This window comes from Elephantulus edwardii, unplaced genomic scaffold, assembly GCF_000299155.1.
Source record: "Elephantulus edwardii isolate Elephantulus edwardi_28Jun2011 unplaced genomic scaffold, EleEdw1.0 scaffold00048, whole genome shotgun sequence".
Classification (NCBI taxonomy): domain Eukaryota; kingdom Metazoa; phylum Chordata; class Mammalia; order Macroscelidea; family Macroscelididae; genus Elephantulus; species Elephantulus edwardii.
This window is the reverse complement of record NW_006399798.1, coordinates 16,959,220-16,976,218: the sequence shown is the minus strand read 5'-3', so window position 1 is coordinate 16,976,218 and position 16,999 is coordinate 16,959,220. Positions and strand designations below refer to the sequence as shown.

The 16,999-nt window shown below is 40.2% G+C and overlaps 1 protein-coding gene across 1 annotated transcript in view; it reads right to left on the bottom strand.

Annotated features, from left to right (window-relative positions):
- BPTF (bromodomain PHD finger transcription factor) overlaps positions 1–16,999 on the bottom strand; it is a 151,586-nt gene that overhangs the window by 23,757 nt on the left and 110,830 nt on the right. The window contains exons 23-27 of the mRNA XM_006886274.1: positions 15,960–16,042; positions 15,477–15,702; positions 8,611–8,924; positions 4,752–4,944; positions 3,936–4,020 (exon numbers count right to left, since the gene is read on the bottom strand). Coding sequence (XP_006886336.1) covers positions 3,936–4,020; positions 4,752–4,944; positions 8,611–8,924; positions 15,477–15,702; positions 15,960–16,042 — 901 coding nt within the window. The remainder of the gene's footprint in view (positions 1–3,935; positions 4,021–4,751; positions 4,945–8,610; positions 8,925–15,476; positions 15,703–15,959; positions 16,043–16,999) is intronic.

Here is a 16,999-nt window from a genome sequence, read left to right as displayed (position 1 = left end):
ACCCTCCCCCAGGTCCCCTCCACCATGTAGCCCTCGCTCTAGTCTCCTGTGATGACAGAAATACCTAGTTATATATCTCTTTTAAACAGTTTTCTCCCTTACAGTGGATTAAAACTTAAGGGTGCAAACTAAAATAATAAAAAATGCTGGGATAACAAATAAGTATTTATATACCTTATGGATGGGGAAGAAGATACTGCAACCATGTCATCAAAGACAAATTCATAAGGATAAGCCCATCTGAATCAAATGATGTTGAAAACTATCGTATGCCAAAAGTTATTTTCAAATATCCTTAAAACACAAAATGTAAAGGGAGCTCTGGTGGCCTAGTGGCAAGAAGCTGCACTGCAATCCCAGAGGTACGTGGTTCAAATGCACCAGATGCTCTGCTGGAGAAGGAGGGGCAATCTCCTCCTGTACTAGTCAGATCCGATTTAACATAATACACACACACACACACACAATTTAAAATACCACACAAAATGTATGAATAGGTAATACTCAGAAAATATTAAAAAGATTGATATATCATGAATTATCAAAGACAGACAGGGTCAAGCCAGCACACAGCTTTGGCTTTAACTGAAGATTACCAATCTATCAACAGAGATCACCAGTAGGGGGCAGAACGGCAGTGGGGGTAAATTTTTCATTTTTCTCCCTGATGCTGTATGTACCACAGAGTCTGAACCAATCCAGAGCTGACCCTCAGGCGGGTTTTCAGAGGCAATTAATTGCCTAGGAGGAAACTGCCCATCATTCTCCTGTAGAGCAGCTGGTATATTGAAACCCAGAGCCTTCGGGACTACAGCCTGCTTCTTGTCACCAGAGCTCCCTACACCTGTGTACTGGCCTTTGGCCACTAGGCCTACTCTTTTGTCTTTCACTTTTGCACTTGTCTTCCTATGATTCCTGTTTCCATTCACCCATCTATTTTTTTCCACTTCTACCTTCTGAACTTCACATTTGGGAAAACGCTGAACTTTTGATCCCATATGTTTGACTGTTTGAAGGACTGAGTAGAAAGGTCACTGCTCATCTTAAAGCCTGTCTATTTGGCTCAAAGTGGTGTCACTAGGATGTGGTCAGTTACAGGTTAATGGGTGACGAAGGCCACAGTCTCTAGCCATTTTTACTCTTTTCTCTTTTTGTTTCACATAATTGTGATCCCTTTCAAAATGGTCATCAGTGGTGGCTGTGGACCATTCTGTTCTGGTCTCAAGGCTGTAGAGGTTGAGATGTATTTCCACTGTAAAGCCTTATAGACCCTAGCTGTTACTCAGCAAAGTATGGTCCTGAGACCCCAAGACCTGCCAAGTAGTTTTGGAGGGTTTCTGTTTTAATGTTAAGAAGTTCACATAACTTTGCCCATTTCTATGCTTACTACTATGGAAAAGAAGTATTTTCAAAGATAAATAATATTCCCTTAAAAAAAGCAGTAATTCCCAGTGTTTCAAGAGAGGAAAGGAAAAGGGCACGGATGTCCCTTAAGGAGAACCGGTACAATCCAGGAGACTGAAAATTTGAAGACATAGATAAAAAATGTACCAAGTAAGTATATTTTTCTTAAAAAATTTTTTTTAATGGTTTGCATACAATAATCTGTTTACATTGTGTTTCACTCATGTACACTGGTGGTTTTCCTGCCCACTCCCTGCACTCATCTGGTGATTTCCTTCCTCCCCACATTCAGCCCTCCTGTTCCCTTCTTCTCTGGATGCCCATAAATGTCTGTCTTCTTGTTTTCACAATTCCTTGTATTATTTGTTCTTATGGTGCCAAGTTAGTTCACTCAGCATAATACTCTCTACCGTTTCCCATGTTATATAATAATTTTTAAAAATTGTTGGAACACACTTTCTCAATCCAGTTGTGTGGGTTTTTTTTTGCAATCCAGTTGTTTGCTGACAGGTGTTTGGAATGTTTCCATTATTTTCTGGGTATTTTGAATGCTGCTGCTCTGAACAACAGTGTACAATCTCCGTTGGGGTCTTAGCTCTGCTTTCCTTGGCTTGCAGTAGAATAGCTAAACTCTGCCTTCTAGAGAGGGCTGTGCCTTTTTACAGTCCCCCCAACAGTGTGAGAGTTCCAATCTCTCCATACCCTCTCTAGTATTTACTGCTTGTGGTCCTGTTAAAACTTTGTCAATGCAACTGAGGTGAGGTGACATCTCATTGTGGCTTTGATTTGCATTTCACGTACCGCCAGTTTCTGAGCATTTCTTCATGTGTCTCTTGGCTATGTCTTCCATCATGAAAAGTCTTTCCGTATCTTTTGCCCATTTTCTAACAGGGTCTTTTTCTTGTCTGAGATGGCATTGTCAAATCTCTTTCTCTAGTCAGTAAATGTTCTTTTTTCCTTACTTGAAAAAGTTTTTAATGCACACAAGAGACTTAATCATTAAAAGGTTCCATCCATCAATGTTATCCTCTCCTTGTGCATTTTTGGCTTTATTTGCCAGCCTCTTTATACCACAGACTAGGCCTTTTAAGTTTTGCCCCATTTTGTCTCTTACGATCTTTATGGTTTTGGGCTTTACCTCTAGGTTTCTGATGCTCCTTGACTTGATTTTTGGGTATGGTGTGAGATGTGGATTCTGCCTCAACCTTCTGCAGATGGAAGTCCAGTTTTGCCAGGACCATTTGTTGGAGAGGCTGTCATTTCCCATTTGATAGATTTTATTTCTTTGTTGAATACCAGGTGACTATAGAAAGATAGGTTAATTTCCAGGTTCTTCATTCTGTTTCATTGGTCTATGTATCTGTCACTGAACCAGTACCATGCTGGTTTGGTTATTACAACTTGGTAGTAGATTCTGAGATCAGTGAGTGCTAGGCTTCTCATTTAATTTTTGTTTTTCAGAAGTACTTTGTTTATGTGGGGGGTGGGGTGGGGAGGGAGAAAGTGTGTATACACACACACACACACCCCCCAATCAAAAAACTGTAATTCTAAGAATTTTTTTCCTAAGGAAATAAAGATATTAAAAGTATTCATAGTGTACCCATCAACAAACGAATGGACAGAGAAACTATGATATATTCACACAATGGAATACTATGCTGTAGTGAAAAACAAAGAACTCATGAAAATTTATTCAAAATGGATGACCCTGGAGGACACTATGCTGACTGAAATATCTCAGTCACAAAAAGGACAAATACTGCATAGTGCCACTGTTGTAAAACGGGCCTAACATCTGGGCTGAAGGGAGACTGAGAAAGAGGGAACAAATAATGTATACTACATTGAAACAGATGAGGGAGAAAACGGTTTAAAAGCAATATATGATTAAGTATTATTATGATGACAGTAATCCAGAATGAAAGCTGCATAGTGGAGAATTTTTCTTTCATTTTTCAAAGAGAAAAGCGAATTGACGGGAAGGGCTGGGCAGGGAGAAAAATGAAATAATGAATGAATGGAAATCCAAAATCTCTATAAATGTTCATTAAAATTAATTAAGAAGTGTTCATAGCAGCAAAAAAGGCACTCTCTGGGTGTAGAGAGGGCTACCTACACATCTGTGGTCCTGCAAGGAAAGATGAGTAAGGAGTGACAAGGTGACAGGGAGAGAATTTCTTTAACTTAAGGGTTTGTTTAACTTAAGGATTTCCTTAACTCTTCTACAGCTGAACACCCTCCCACTCTGTGGTCACATAACTAGGAACTGAGCGACTCGTCTACTGGTGGCTACTTAGGGTCATTGTAGTTAATGTGCAAATATCACTGTAATGAACAATACATTTCTGCACATCAAATCTAGGAATGAAATTGTTGGGTCAAATTATGCACACTTAAATTAAGTCTTCCAATTTATCTGCAAAGTGGCAATGCCAATCAGCCTTGCTTGAGATACTAATGACATAGCAATCACACAGATGATAGATATATGACTTCTAATAAAGCACTGTATGCGCTCTAATACTTACCCATAGGCTCTTTAATAACACCATAATAATCTGGTGCATCATTAGGATCTACTGGTTCAAGGAAAGGCCAGGCCATCTTGTGAGCCTGTAATGAAAAACAGGCATTGTGACTGCCAGGTGGAAATACTGACTCTAAGTCATCAAGCTGAATTAACTAGTCTCTGAGTGAAAAGAGGCTGTATTCTGGTCCCTGACAACTTGCCATCTGAGTTATGTCAACGATAATCATTTCTGTAAAACTAGGGTGGGATAGGTTGAGCGCGGCATGCTTATCACTGGTGGTTAATGAAGTGGCAGAGACGTGACACTAAGTAACATTCAACCACAGACGGAGACTAGTATTCTCTCTTCAGCACCTCTGCTTATGATTAGTTCTGAGGAATGTTCCAATCTAGTGCTCTCTGTCTTGAACACATCTGTAACAGTAATTGTGCAACCCATTCCCACCTCCTTTTCATTTTTAGTTAAGAGAGGAGGTTTTGACAAAATGTATGGTAGTGAGACAAACTTTTCTTTAAAAAAAAAATTTAGGTTAAAAACAGTGAATTTAAAAAAAAAAACCAACACAAAAAACCCCAAACAGTGAATTTTTAAAAATGAAAGTGTTAGATAAACAGTGGCTGAGGTGGTGAGTTGCCATGGCAAACCTCAGGTAAGCAGTACAGGAAAGACTGACATTTGTGAAGCACTTTGCAAGATAAGTTTGAAGTCTAAAGAATTACCCACTCCAGATTGCAAAGTCCAAACTCTCGATGTGCTTATAAAGTTGTGCTGGCTGATTTCCCTTTCAAACATGACATCAGAGTGGATTCTCACCTGTAAGGAGCGCAGCACTCTCTTCAACCCCTCATAATCCTTCTCCGTTAGCGGGGTGAGCACTGTCATGGCATCTTCTGTGGACTGGCACTGTGGACAGACATACTCATCAATGAGCTCTGCCTCACTTTGCAAGATGCCAACGCAGCGCCCATGGTACCAATTCTGACAGCGGTCACAGCCAATATAAAATCTGTAAGACCCGAAAGGGAAATGTGAGTTCAAAACAGATGGGTTAACACTACTTACACTTTCAAAAGTAATAAAACATGCACCTGAAAACATGCTAAAAACCCTGAGGTATAAAATAGATTTAGTATTATGGTTGTTGTAATATTCCTGAAGATTGACATTCCAATGTTAATTTAGTATTTTAGATGTTAAGAACAAACAGTAAATGTTTATTAAGGACACTAATATTGAGAACCAATTTGAAGAAAAAGGGAATGTATTTATTTGACTTTAAAGTTCAAAACAAAGCCAAAAATCTTTCACCTGGTGTCAAACCAAATGGGTCGCTCATAATAACTGGGAGTTCAAATTCCTGTAAGCAAATACCAATCTCGAAGATTATAACCCAAATTAGTGGTTTTCTAACCTAAGATAAAGCACCATTTCAAATACTGATAAAGTCCAAGCAAATCAGGCTGTTTTAATTCTCTATAATTTCTATTTGACATATCAAAGAATCAAAACTACCATTAAACCATATTTTCCCCAAGGCATCTCAAACATTCACTATGAAGCAACATAAAACTTTGAAGGGAAGGTAAAGAGGGGAAAAGAGAGAGAGAGGGGGAGAGAGAGGGAAAGAAAGAGAGAGAAAGAGAGAGAGAGAAAGAAAAAAACCAAACCAAAACAAAACAAAACTGGGAAGGAATTTGTAATGTAAGTGTATAATATACATGGGGGGGGGGGAAATCTTGCTTTTTAATTTAAAATAAATAACCAGTCAGAGCAATTTGGCTTCCTAAGTTATTTAAATATGATGCTCTTAACAGAACTCACTGTGACTCATCATAAGGTGTTCTGCAGATACAGTACAATTCCTCACTGCTGCCCTCTTGTGCCCGTTTACAATCATTACAGATGTACACATCCATTTTCTTAGCCTCCTTTTCTGTGATGCCAACACATTCTCCATGATACCAGTTAGTACAAAGATCACAGCCAATATAGAACCTAAAAGTATTCACAATGAAAATGACAATGTAGTTGTCATTTTGAGCTGCATTGTAGGTAAACCTGTCTTCTCTGCTCTGATCTTTCTCTTACAGGATGAGTTTCTGCAGTGAGTCGGCTAAACATCCTGAACCAACCATTCATTCTGTCCCTGGCAAGCTACAGCATCTGACATTGGATCAAGTGTGAAAACATAGTCACTCACATCAATTTCAACAAATACTCTGTTTAGTGAAATATGGGTCTTTAGAAACATACTGGAGTTTAGGGGGGAAAAATACACAGCACACTGATGACAATGGGTCCTCTGAATGAAAGTGTGTGAGACTGGAACAGACACAAAACCAAAGCCAAAGAATCAAAGACTTACATCTATCAAACCTATGCCACAGAAGCCATTTCAATGTCAAGGCTATTTCTTAGATAGGTTTGAAAATGTATCTCAATTTAAATTTGAAAACAAAGCAAAGCGCAAACACCAAATAGGAGGTAAGAAACATGCAGGTCAGCCACGTGTAGAAGAGAAATGGTCACAACATGATATGAAGAGGAAAACTGAGAAAGGTGCCTGTAGTAATTAAGTTTCTAAATAAACATCTGATCTCATACAAAATTGTCTCCACCTAACACATTATGACATGGGCCTGCCTGTCTCTGGACACACAAGCTGGAAAATGGGGACAAGTGTTGCTGGGGTCACTAACTGGAAGCAACTCTTCAGGAGCTACTTTAGTTCAAGACCAGTGACCGAGAGTGCAGAGAATGAATATCCTGAGAGGTTTTAGATAGTACCGTGGGACCGCTTGTACGCGTAACTTTGGGTAATCACATACTCTAAATCCTCAAGGGCTTTTCCTGTACAAGATCTTAAATGACATATACCATGCTGACAGGAGCGAGCTGTGGGGGAATGTGAGGGTTAGTATGGGCCACCGGGAACCTCGCTGATGTCACCAGAACTCATGTTCTCCCAAGGTATTTCTAGGCAAAGGCATCAGGAGCAATGGAAGTGGTCCTCAGGTGGTCTTCTACCACCACTGACTTGTTCTCTTTTGGAATTGGGATTTTCACATGGCTTTTACTGTCAGAGTGGGGGTCATCTGAGGTCGCTCTATACATGGCCCTCAGAAGGCTATGTTCTGGAAGACACTTTACGGTGTGAATTATAGGTTTCTTTCCTGTCACCCTATTACTTGCTTCTCAAATCTGTCTCAGGGTAAAATAGATTCTAAGGGATTATACGATTCTCCTAAAAAAAACCACTAACTCATCCCACGTAAAACATGGAGTGAATGAGCCTGGAATATGGAAATGATAATAATGAAAAACATGAAATATCTACAAAATAATCAGGTGATTCCAATAGAATAAGCACATAAACATGCATACCTCATTTTATGCAACTCTGTTATTCATACATTATGTATGAAACAGATTTCTATGAGTCAAATAAGTCAAGCAAGTTTTGCTATTTAAAGAAATTCTATAAGCAAATTCTTTTGTAAAGAGAGTCAATCATGTTTTGTTTTGTAAATCATCTACTTTTGCTTAAAGTGAGGTACACTGTATTAAACTAGGGGGGAAATCAATTCACAGGGGTTTCACTTTTTCCATTATATGCCATTCCCAGAGAGGTCAGACAATGAAGACTGAAGATGCCTGGACTGATCTCAACTGAGGAATGTTTCACATACAGCTAAGGCTAGCCACACTAAATTTTGATCTGACATTTGCAAAGATTACGATTTAGATAGCCCCACCCAAGCAGCTTCGATGTTGCAACTCAAAACATTACACAAGAGAACAAAACATTTTATTTTATGTATAATTTAGGCACCCACCCCACAAAGCAGACATTAAGTATTCCTGATTCTACATGGTCATATATTTTAGAGCAATCAAACACATTTTTTTGGTACCGCAAAAACACTGTAATTAATTTTGGCAAAAAAGGCTGGTCAATATCTTAATGCTATTTAAATATGGAAGTCAAAATAGGTAATGACTATCAAAGCAACAACACTAAATGGACTGATTTGTGTCTCTAAATTTAGGTCACAACTGTCAAAAGCAGTTTCCAGCATGTGATGCTCATCAGACTTTTCAGTATCATAACGGAGAAAAGGTGAAACTTTATTTTTCTGACTTTTGTTCCAATTAGAAAAGAACTCTGAAAAAAATAACTTTAAGTTCAAGAGTCAATACAAACCCTTAAACATTTCATAAACTGAAGCACTAGAAAAATCTAACCACGTCAGTGTGAACTTTCTTTTACCTTCACTTCCAGATGGTTTCTAGAATTTAATGTGTTCACAGGCTTGTGAACAGATCCCGGGAAGGATGCTCCCAATTTGGGCAAAAACTACTGCTCCTTCTTCAGACAGCATTACTGATTGACTTGGAGCTAATCCAGAGAGAAGAGGACAAGGCAAAGGAGCAATGGAGTACTTGTTTTTGACAGAATATGGCACCAGACCAGTTAGAATCATGAACACGAGAAATACACATTTAACTAGTGCCAAAATAGAGCATGTCAAATGGAAGATCACAGACGAAGATGAAGTGTTATAGCCCTCACTTCTGACTACTTTCACTTATATTCCAAACTACCTACTCATTTTCTCCAAAATCATCAATTTAAGGAAACAAGTAAAGCTTAAAAAAAGAATCTACTCACTTGGATTCATCATAAGGCGTTTTACAGATACAGTAAAGCTTCGTGTCTTTCTTCGTTTCCTTTGAGGTAGTAGAGATCATTTTCTTCTTCTTGGACTTGGAGCCTGAGTCTCTGTCCTCTTCCCGCTTCCTCTTCTGGGTAGGCGTGGGGAGCGTGGGCGTGGGCAAGAGGCCTGAGTGGGTGTGCTGTGGGGCTGGTGGAGGTGAAGGCGTGGGGGCTGGAGGAGTTGCAGCCACTGGGGGGGCCACAGCCACTGCGGCTGCCTGCGCCAGGTCTTTTTCTTTCTTAAGTTTCAGATCTTTCTTTAGCTCTTCCTGTTGTCAAGTAAATACAAGATTGTCATTAGAATCTAGTAAAGACTTCAACTACCCAGAGGACCTGGTGTGAAGGAATCGTAGCAATTCCCAAAGTTTCTCCTACATCTTAAAATCAATCAAACTAATGTTGTTGCTGATTGCGTTTGAGTCGAGCATGACTCATAGAGACATTATTAACAAAAGGCCTGCAGCCTCTCTACAACTATCAACATTTATCAAATGGATGACAGACAGAAAATGAGGACTGTGTAACAAGAAAGCTATGCAGGTGCTGAAATAAGACTGGCTCTCCTAGATTTCCACGGCCATATCCTGGTGATTTAGGGTCCTCAGCCATGGGCTCTTTGCTTTCTCCTTGCTGTCAGAGTTCTGTGTGTTTTTAGAGATGACCTTGAGCAGCAGGACACTCAAACGTGGTCTAACCAGCACATATGGAACAAGATCCAGCTGTGTCCAGCTGATCATGTTCCCATGCCTAGGACTTCTGTGGTAGAAAGCATAGCTGAGCAGTACAATGTACTATTACAGATTTTACTGTAAATTAAAACATGTATGCTTCCCCTCCATGTATTTTCTAGACACATTTCTGGTATCCTAAGTTGGACAATGACTAGGGAAAATAGGAGAATTGATGCCTTTGAGCTGTGGTGTTGGAGAAGAGTACTGAATATACCACGGACTGCTAAGAGAATGAACAGGTTCGTCCTGGAAAGGGTGAAGCCAACGCTGCTCCTTGGAGGCGGACGTCATGCTTAGGAGGAGGGATAGCACAGGAGAGGAAGACCCTCAATGGTATGGATTGATTCAGTGACTGGGGTAATGGGGGTAGGTGTGTCAGAAACAATGAGATTGGCACAGGACAGAGCAGGGTTTAGGACTGTTGTACATAGGGTTGTTGAGGCACAGGTGACTTGATGGCACACAAGAACAACATTATAACTAACAGAAACAGTAATTAGAGCGATTTTTATTTCCTTAGGTGGGGTGCCTTGGAACAAAGACAATCATGAAATTCATTTTAACTGGCAGCTATGAATTAACAATACGGTTTAGGTAAATCAGAACTATGACCAAGAATTCTTTTTAAATTATGATTTGAATGTCAAGAAATATTTTTTAGACCCTGAGACAATTATTAAGGTTCCCCCCTCAATTAATTATATTCAGAGTAAGAACTATTCTTTCCACATTTGAATTTGGCATAGTTTTGATAGAGAGGGAAGCCTCTGAGTCCTATTCATGTGATAAAAGAGTAAATTAAAGTGGGAATCAACATAAATAAGAGTACTTAAAAAGTCAACTGGAAGCTGTCACTTATTATCATGACATCACATGTTATTGCATGAACCCTGGTACTACAGTGCATTAAGTGTTGGACTGCTAAGAAAAAGGCTGCTGGATTTGAGTCTGTCAGCTGTGCCATGGGAGAAAGTCTCTCTGATAAAGGCTTATCACCCTGGAAACTATCAGAAGGGTCACCTTGATTCAGTGGCAGTAGCTTTACTTTGGTTGCTATGAATGTAGGTTTGCTTAAATTTAGAGAAATGGAGTTGTTTTGTAGTACTTAAAAGGCTGTTTTATGAATTCCTGAACCTACAAATTCTAAAGTAGAGATACCACAGAGATAACTATGAAAAGAACAAAACAATTTCAAGGCTCTGTCTAGAGAAAAGGTCCAAATACCTGGGAAACTAGACCTAGTTTTATCAGATTTTGTACTTCCACACAGGTCCCCCACATGCTGCTATGTCCCTCCTGATGTTATCTTAATTAATAATCATTACTTCAGTATCTTCCTAGTTTCAAATGTCAGAAGACATTGATAGAAGAAAACTATGAGTTTTCTTTTTCTTAATTTAAATGCTGTATTTATAATAGAAAATGAAGAATGAGTTGCTGGTGAGTTGATTCTGACTCATGGTGACACTGTATGAGGCAGAGTCCATGCAGATTTCTAAGGCTGAATTTCTGGAAGCAGACCATTAGACCTTTCTTCTGAGGTGTCTTTGAATGAACTCAAACGACCAAACTTTGGTTACCAGTAGAGTACCTTAACTGCCTGCACTGTCCAGGACAAGGCGCTGAATTCTTGGAAACTGAGATGGTCAGGACGGTATACCGAATCCATACTTTGACAATTTCCTCACTTTTCAAGCATCATCAAATAATAGTAAAATATAAAAAAGAGGAAATGAAAGAGACACAGCCATGTTAAATAAAGATACACAGATCTTCGTCTACAGCACAGAGAGATACAGGACACTGTTAAAAGAGCTGAAGCCACAGGACTGTTGGCTGAATAGGAAGTGGTAGCCAAATAGTAGCATCTCTTTTTCCATAAAGTTACCAAACAAAAGGATTCCTCTCACTCAAAAAGTTAAAAAAACCTTCAAACTTAAAAGCTACGAAAACCTGTAATGTGAAGGACAATCAACAAAATCAGTAACTGAACCCCAATTCACCCCTATGAAGTTAGTTTCAGAAAACATTTGACAAAAATTTTATAATACATTTGCTATAGTCTAGGAGTTAAATGTATATATGTTATTCTTATGTGCTGTTGAGTCACTTGTGACTCACAGCAACCCTATGTATAAAAGCCCTAAACCCTGCTCTATCCTGTGCCAAGTTTATTGTCTCTGACACTCCATCCCCTCATTACCCCTGTGACTGAATCAATCTGTCTCATCCAGGTTATTCTTCTCCTGTTTCTCCGTCCTCCCACCCAAAGGGGTAACATCTGAATGTGCATGTAATAGATTATTCATTTTAAAACTCTACATTATTGCAAAGTTATTTATAATAAAACATAGAGATTATCAGTTCTCATAAACATCTTCTGTCTTGGTTAGAATATGAAATGGGAACAGTGTCGGGTACTTCTTAAAGGTTAAACATGCAATTATTTGTTGAATAAGGCACCAGATAATACATAAGTCAAGTTCCTGACTGCTGGCTGCGAAGTGGGAACCACTCAACAGCTCTGCAGGACAAACACCATAGTACAGAAAACCTGATGGGGAAGTTCTACTCTAACACACAGAGCTGCCATGAGTCAGCATCTACACAACAGGCACTACCAACAATTTTCTGTTAACTGTACTGAATCAGTTTATCACACTATATATAGAGAAATCCTTTCAGCCCCCCAAACCAACCAAAACCTCATTGTTGTGGGGCTGGAAGTGACTCACAGTGGAACTTCCAGGGGTTTCTGAGAGGCTGTACATCACACAGGAAGCGACTGCTTACATTTTCCCTGCGGAGCCACCGGGGGATTCCAACTGCCAGAGGCGCCTCCTATGGGTCAGTAGTGCAATTTCCTACAGACACTGTGGCCAGAGTGCCCTACACTACACATAACCTGAATTTTTCAGTCAACATGAGAATTTTTCAAAGAATTAAAAACAAACACATACACATTATCTCTACACTCAATGTCAATTAGTTTCGCGAACACATCAAGCTTATCTAACCTTGTGGTTCTCAGGTGGGAGTGGTACCACTGTTCATGGATGTGTATGAAGAAGTAGGAACGTCTTTGCTTATTACAGTGACAGGTACCTAGAACCAGTGATGCTAAATTTCCTATGATGTGAAAAAAACCTAACCTGTCCAAAGGGTTAAAAGTGCTCCTGCTAGAGAAATATTCTGATTTCTAGCTTTCAGTTTTATGCTAGTAACATGTTAAAGAATGCCCCTTCTTCTATATCCTGCCAATTACTTCTTTGATGAATTTCTATGTTGTTGTTAGATGTCTTCAAGTATGACCTATGTGGATTATATGAACAACAGATCTGAACTCTGTCCTATCTATCCTGTGCCATCCTCACACTTCCTCTCTTTCCCTCATTCTCTACCATTCCAAGTATATCTCTCTCCAAAGAACAGTCTCTCATAGCAGCGTGCCAGAAGTATGTGAGGTGAAGCTTTTATCATCCTTGCCTCTGAGGAGCGGCTGCACTTTCTCTAAGACACATTCCTTTGTTCTTTTGGTAGTCCATGGGCAGTCAGTACTCTTCTCCAACACCACAGCTCAAAGGCTGAGAGGTCTGTTAGTTAAGAAGTGGACAGCAAATCCTGCTTCCTAGTCTGTCTTAATCTGGGAGCTCTATTAAACCTGTCCACCATGGGTAACCCTTCTGGCATTTGACACACTAATGATATAGTTTTCAGTATCAGAGCAACCCTCCCACAAATCATCTCAGTATAGCAAACACAGACAAGTAATGCAGCAATTAGAACAACATATTCCCCAAATACAACAAACTGACATGTCAGATGGTTGAAATCCACTAGCTGCTCTGTGGGAGGATGGGCAATCAATCTCCTCTTGTGTGATTAACTGCCACTGAAAACCCACTGGAGGGTCAACTATAGGTTGGTTACTACTTGACAGTTCACAACAACAACAACAAATCAGGCTTCACACCAGTTCCAAGGGCCAAACTTCTGTATCATACATTTATACATATTTTAGAGAAATGGTATCTCTAAAAAAAAAGGAGAAGAAAGGTATTCTTTCTTCTCTCTACCAGGTAAATGTTGTTTTCATTTGACTAGTAGAGTGTATACTAGTAAACAGAATTTTAAACCCTGAAATTACTTATGTCCCTTACAAATTTTTCTACTAAAGTATTTACCATTTTCTTATTGATATAAGAATGCTGGAGATTTTAGGAATATGAAGTCTGCCAGAAACATTAGTAAAAATTGTCTCTGTGTTATTTATTTCTGTGTTGTTTGTGGTATTTTAGCAAGAGAATCTCTAAAAAATAATGTTGGCTGGTGGTCAGATTAAGATTTTTCATCGTCTTAAAACCTGTTTTAGCTAACTTTAAGAATGCAGTTTTAGGGAGCTCTGGTGGCCTAGTGTCAAGAAGCTGCACTGCAATTCGAATCCACCAGATGCTCTACTGGAGAAGAAGGGGCAATCTCCTCCTGTACCTGTCAGATCCAAATTTGAGGGTACACACAAAAAATAAAATAAAGTAAAATTAAAAAAAAAAAAAAAAGAAAAGAAAAAAGAATGCATTTTTTTGCACTGCAATCACAGAGGTACGTGGTTTGAACACATCAGATGCTCTGCTGGACAAGGGGGGGTCAATCTCCTCCTGTACCAGTCAGATTCGATGTGATGGTACACACACACACAATGATAAAAAAAATGCAGTTTAAAAATGTGTGAATTGATATATTATTTTTCTTCAATATATTCCCCAAGCTGCATGCAGCTGACTAGAAACGTCTTGAAAATCGGTAAAGGCAAACAGTAAAACTGGTTTTATTTCTTGCTTACAAGACAAAGGTTATTTCTCATTTCTTTAGCATGATTCTTCAGTTTCGCTTTTCATTTTTTTTTTTAAGGAGAAAACAGTTAATTAACCAACCTCCATGTGATTAACACAGCCTGGAGCCACCAGGACACAGGCCCCCCAACACCCTTAATCTCCTCAGCTCTGCTGAAGAATCTGGTCTCACAATGACTGGTTGCTTTGGGAGCTTTCCCTTCTCCAAAACTCTGTAGTAACCCGATCGAACCACATCAATGATCGGAGCAGCTCCAGTCTCGTTTTTTGCAGCTTTCACCCTTGTCTGCTCACTGACCAAAGTCCACAGTGTGCCAAGGCTAACAGGTGGGCAGAAGCTCTGATCCCGTTTCAGGTGGTCATGTCTCATACTGATCTTTCCAAAACAACCTGGATGGCTAACAATCGTAAAGGTCCATCTGATGCCTGTCGCTAACCTGGTGACTGACTGTGCCACAGACCCACAGCCAGTGCACAAGGTCAGCAATTCCTCTTCCAAAGCTCTGGCACACCAAGGTTTGCTAACTTTTCAATGGAACATGCACGGCACAGATGCTCAACAGATTGCTAAAAATGTCACCAACCGAGCGACCCAAGAGCTGCTAGTTAGGCGAGGGCAATCCATGCCGAGACAGGGTCTCCGCTTTGCTAGGCCGCCCCAAGCCGGTTCACTCCAACACTTCTATGCCCATAAACGACACCCCCAAGAGCGCACTTTCTAACGGAAAGGTTTCATTCTAAAAGGTGAAGCACCGTGAACAAAAGGCAAAGAACCGAGAGTGTCCAGACCAAACCTGACGCGTTCCCACCACAGACTCGGCTACAGCGCGCCTTCCTCGCTCCGCCGGCGGCCGGAAGTCCAGGCCGGAAATGGCCCTTTGACCCGCACCCGCCCTCAGCCTCGTGGGCTGCGATGCCCGCGCCCCAGTCCCCGATCGCTCCAAGGGTGAAGGGGGCTGAAGGCTCCTGGAGGGCCGCCTCACTCCCGCCTTTATCCTGTTTTTCCAGTCCTTCCCTCAGCTTACTCACATTACCAAAACAGTAATAAACTTAAGATTAAAAAAAAAAGGGGGGCACGCACGAGGGACGTTTCCTTTCAGAGGGAAGGAAGAGGCAAAGTAATCCCTATGAAACACGCAAAGAGCCATAAAGTGGAAAAAGGAAGAAATGGAGTTCAGCGGGCTTTTCTGCTTAATCAGAAAGCTGAAGTTCACTGAGACTGAAGGGTCCACGTGCTTACCTGCACTTCAATCTGCAGGTCTTTGTCCAGCAGGGCTCGCTTTTTCAGGATCTCGGCCTTGAGCTGCTCCTTGTGTTTGAAGAGCAGTGCGGAGAGCTTGCTCGCATTCTGCTTGCTCCGTTTTTGCTCCACGCTCTCCTCCCGCTTCCGTTTTTTCGCAGCCTGCTTTTCTTCTTTATCTATCTTATCCAAAATATACTTCATCACCTGGTTACAGACAATCATTCTAGAGAAAAACACAGAATCTATGTAATGCAGTATTTCATTTGGAAAAGACGGAAAAGATTTTTTCTGTTTCTACAACTGATAAAAACTTTCCGTTTGCCCCAGCTTCAGAGCATCTCAGGCCAGGCACGTGCGCCCACTACACCGAGCTCTGCGGTTCGGGCCTTCCTGAGTCCCATCTCTGAACTCTGGTGCAGGTGCCCACGAGGACAGTGACAGGCGAGACCTGCAGTCAGTGCTACAAACTTCTTTCCCTACCTTTGATTCTCTTCTCTTTCAGCTGGTGTCATGGTCTTTTTCTGTTTCAAATGTTCTATTACAGCATTATGTTTCATCACCACCTTCAGAACAGAACAAAATACAAATGTGCACATTTTATAGGAATAACGAATTGGAACACAGGCCACAGTAGAAACATGTAAATGCTCTCCAGACAAAGTGTAAGCATTTTATACCATAACATGAATAAAACTAATAGCCACCATCAACCTGAGTGCTTACCAGGGCTGGGGACTGTGCTAAGTGCTGACATTACTTATTCATCACAGCATTGAAAGGAATAATTTTATGAAATACTGACACATAAAGTAATTGACTACTCTGAGGTAAAATAAACAATATAGCTGTGATTTTAATCTGGCTATCACTCTCCAAAGGTCTTGCCTGAAATATTATGCCCTTTTCCCAAGTATTACTTGCAGAGAACCTCTCCCCCACCACTTTACACAAAGATTTGAGGACAGACAGATATTGCAAATAACTCTCAATTTATATAGCTAATCTTCAAAATAAAGCTCAACAAATTTAGCACTGCAAGTTGAGTGAGAATGCATTTGGATGCATTAACTTCAATATTATAAGAACACCACCATACAACTTTAAAAATTCTTTTGTCACTTAATATGTGCTTCTGTTCATATTAAATAAGACATATGGTCTTATTTAATCATTATAATAACCCTCAGTGGCTTGGTTTTCATTTAAGAAACGTGCTGCAATCACAAGAGACAAGTGGTTGCCACAGAGGAGTGACCTGCAGAGCAAAAAACTGAATGTGGGGCTCATGACTTGGGAAACGACTCAGTGATGAGAAAATAGAAAATTCCTACATTTCTTTTAATAGTTAAAAACAGAAACAGTGCAGTAACATTTCACACGCACAAATCAAACTGTCTATGCCATTCTCATCTGCTGCCGGGAGCCCAGGAAGCCACTCCCAAGGGTCACCGTTCTTAGAGACCTAAGTGCAGATTCCTAGAACTTCATTCTGTAAAATCTTTATTCTTATATCAGTGATC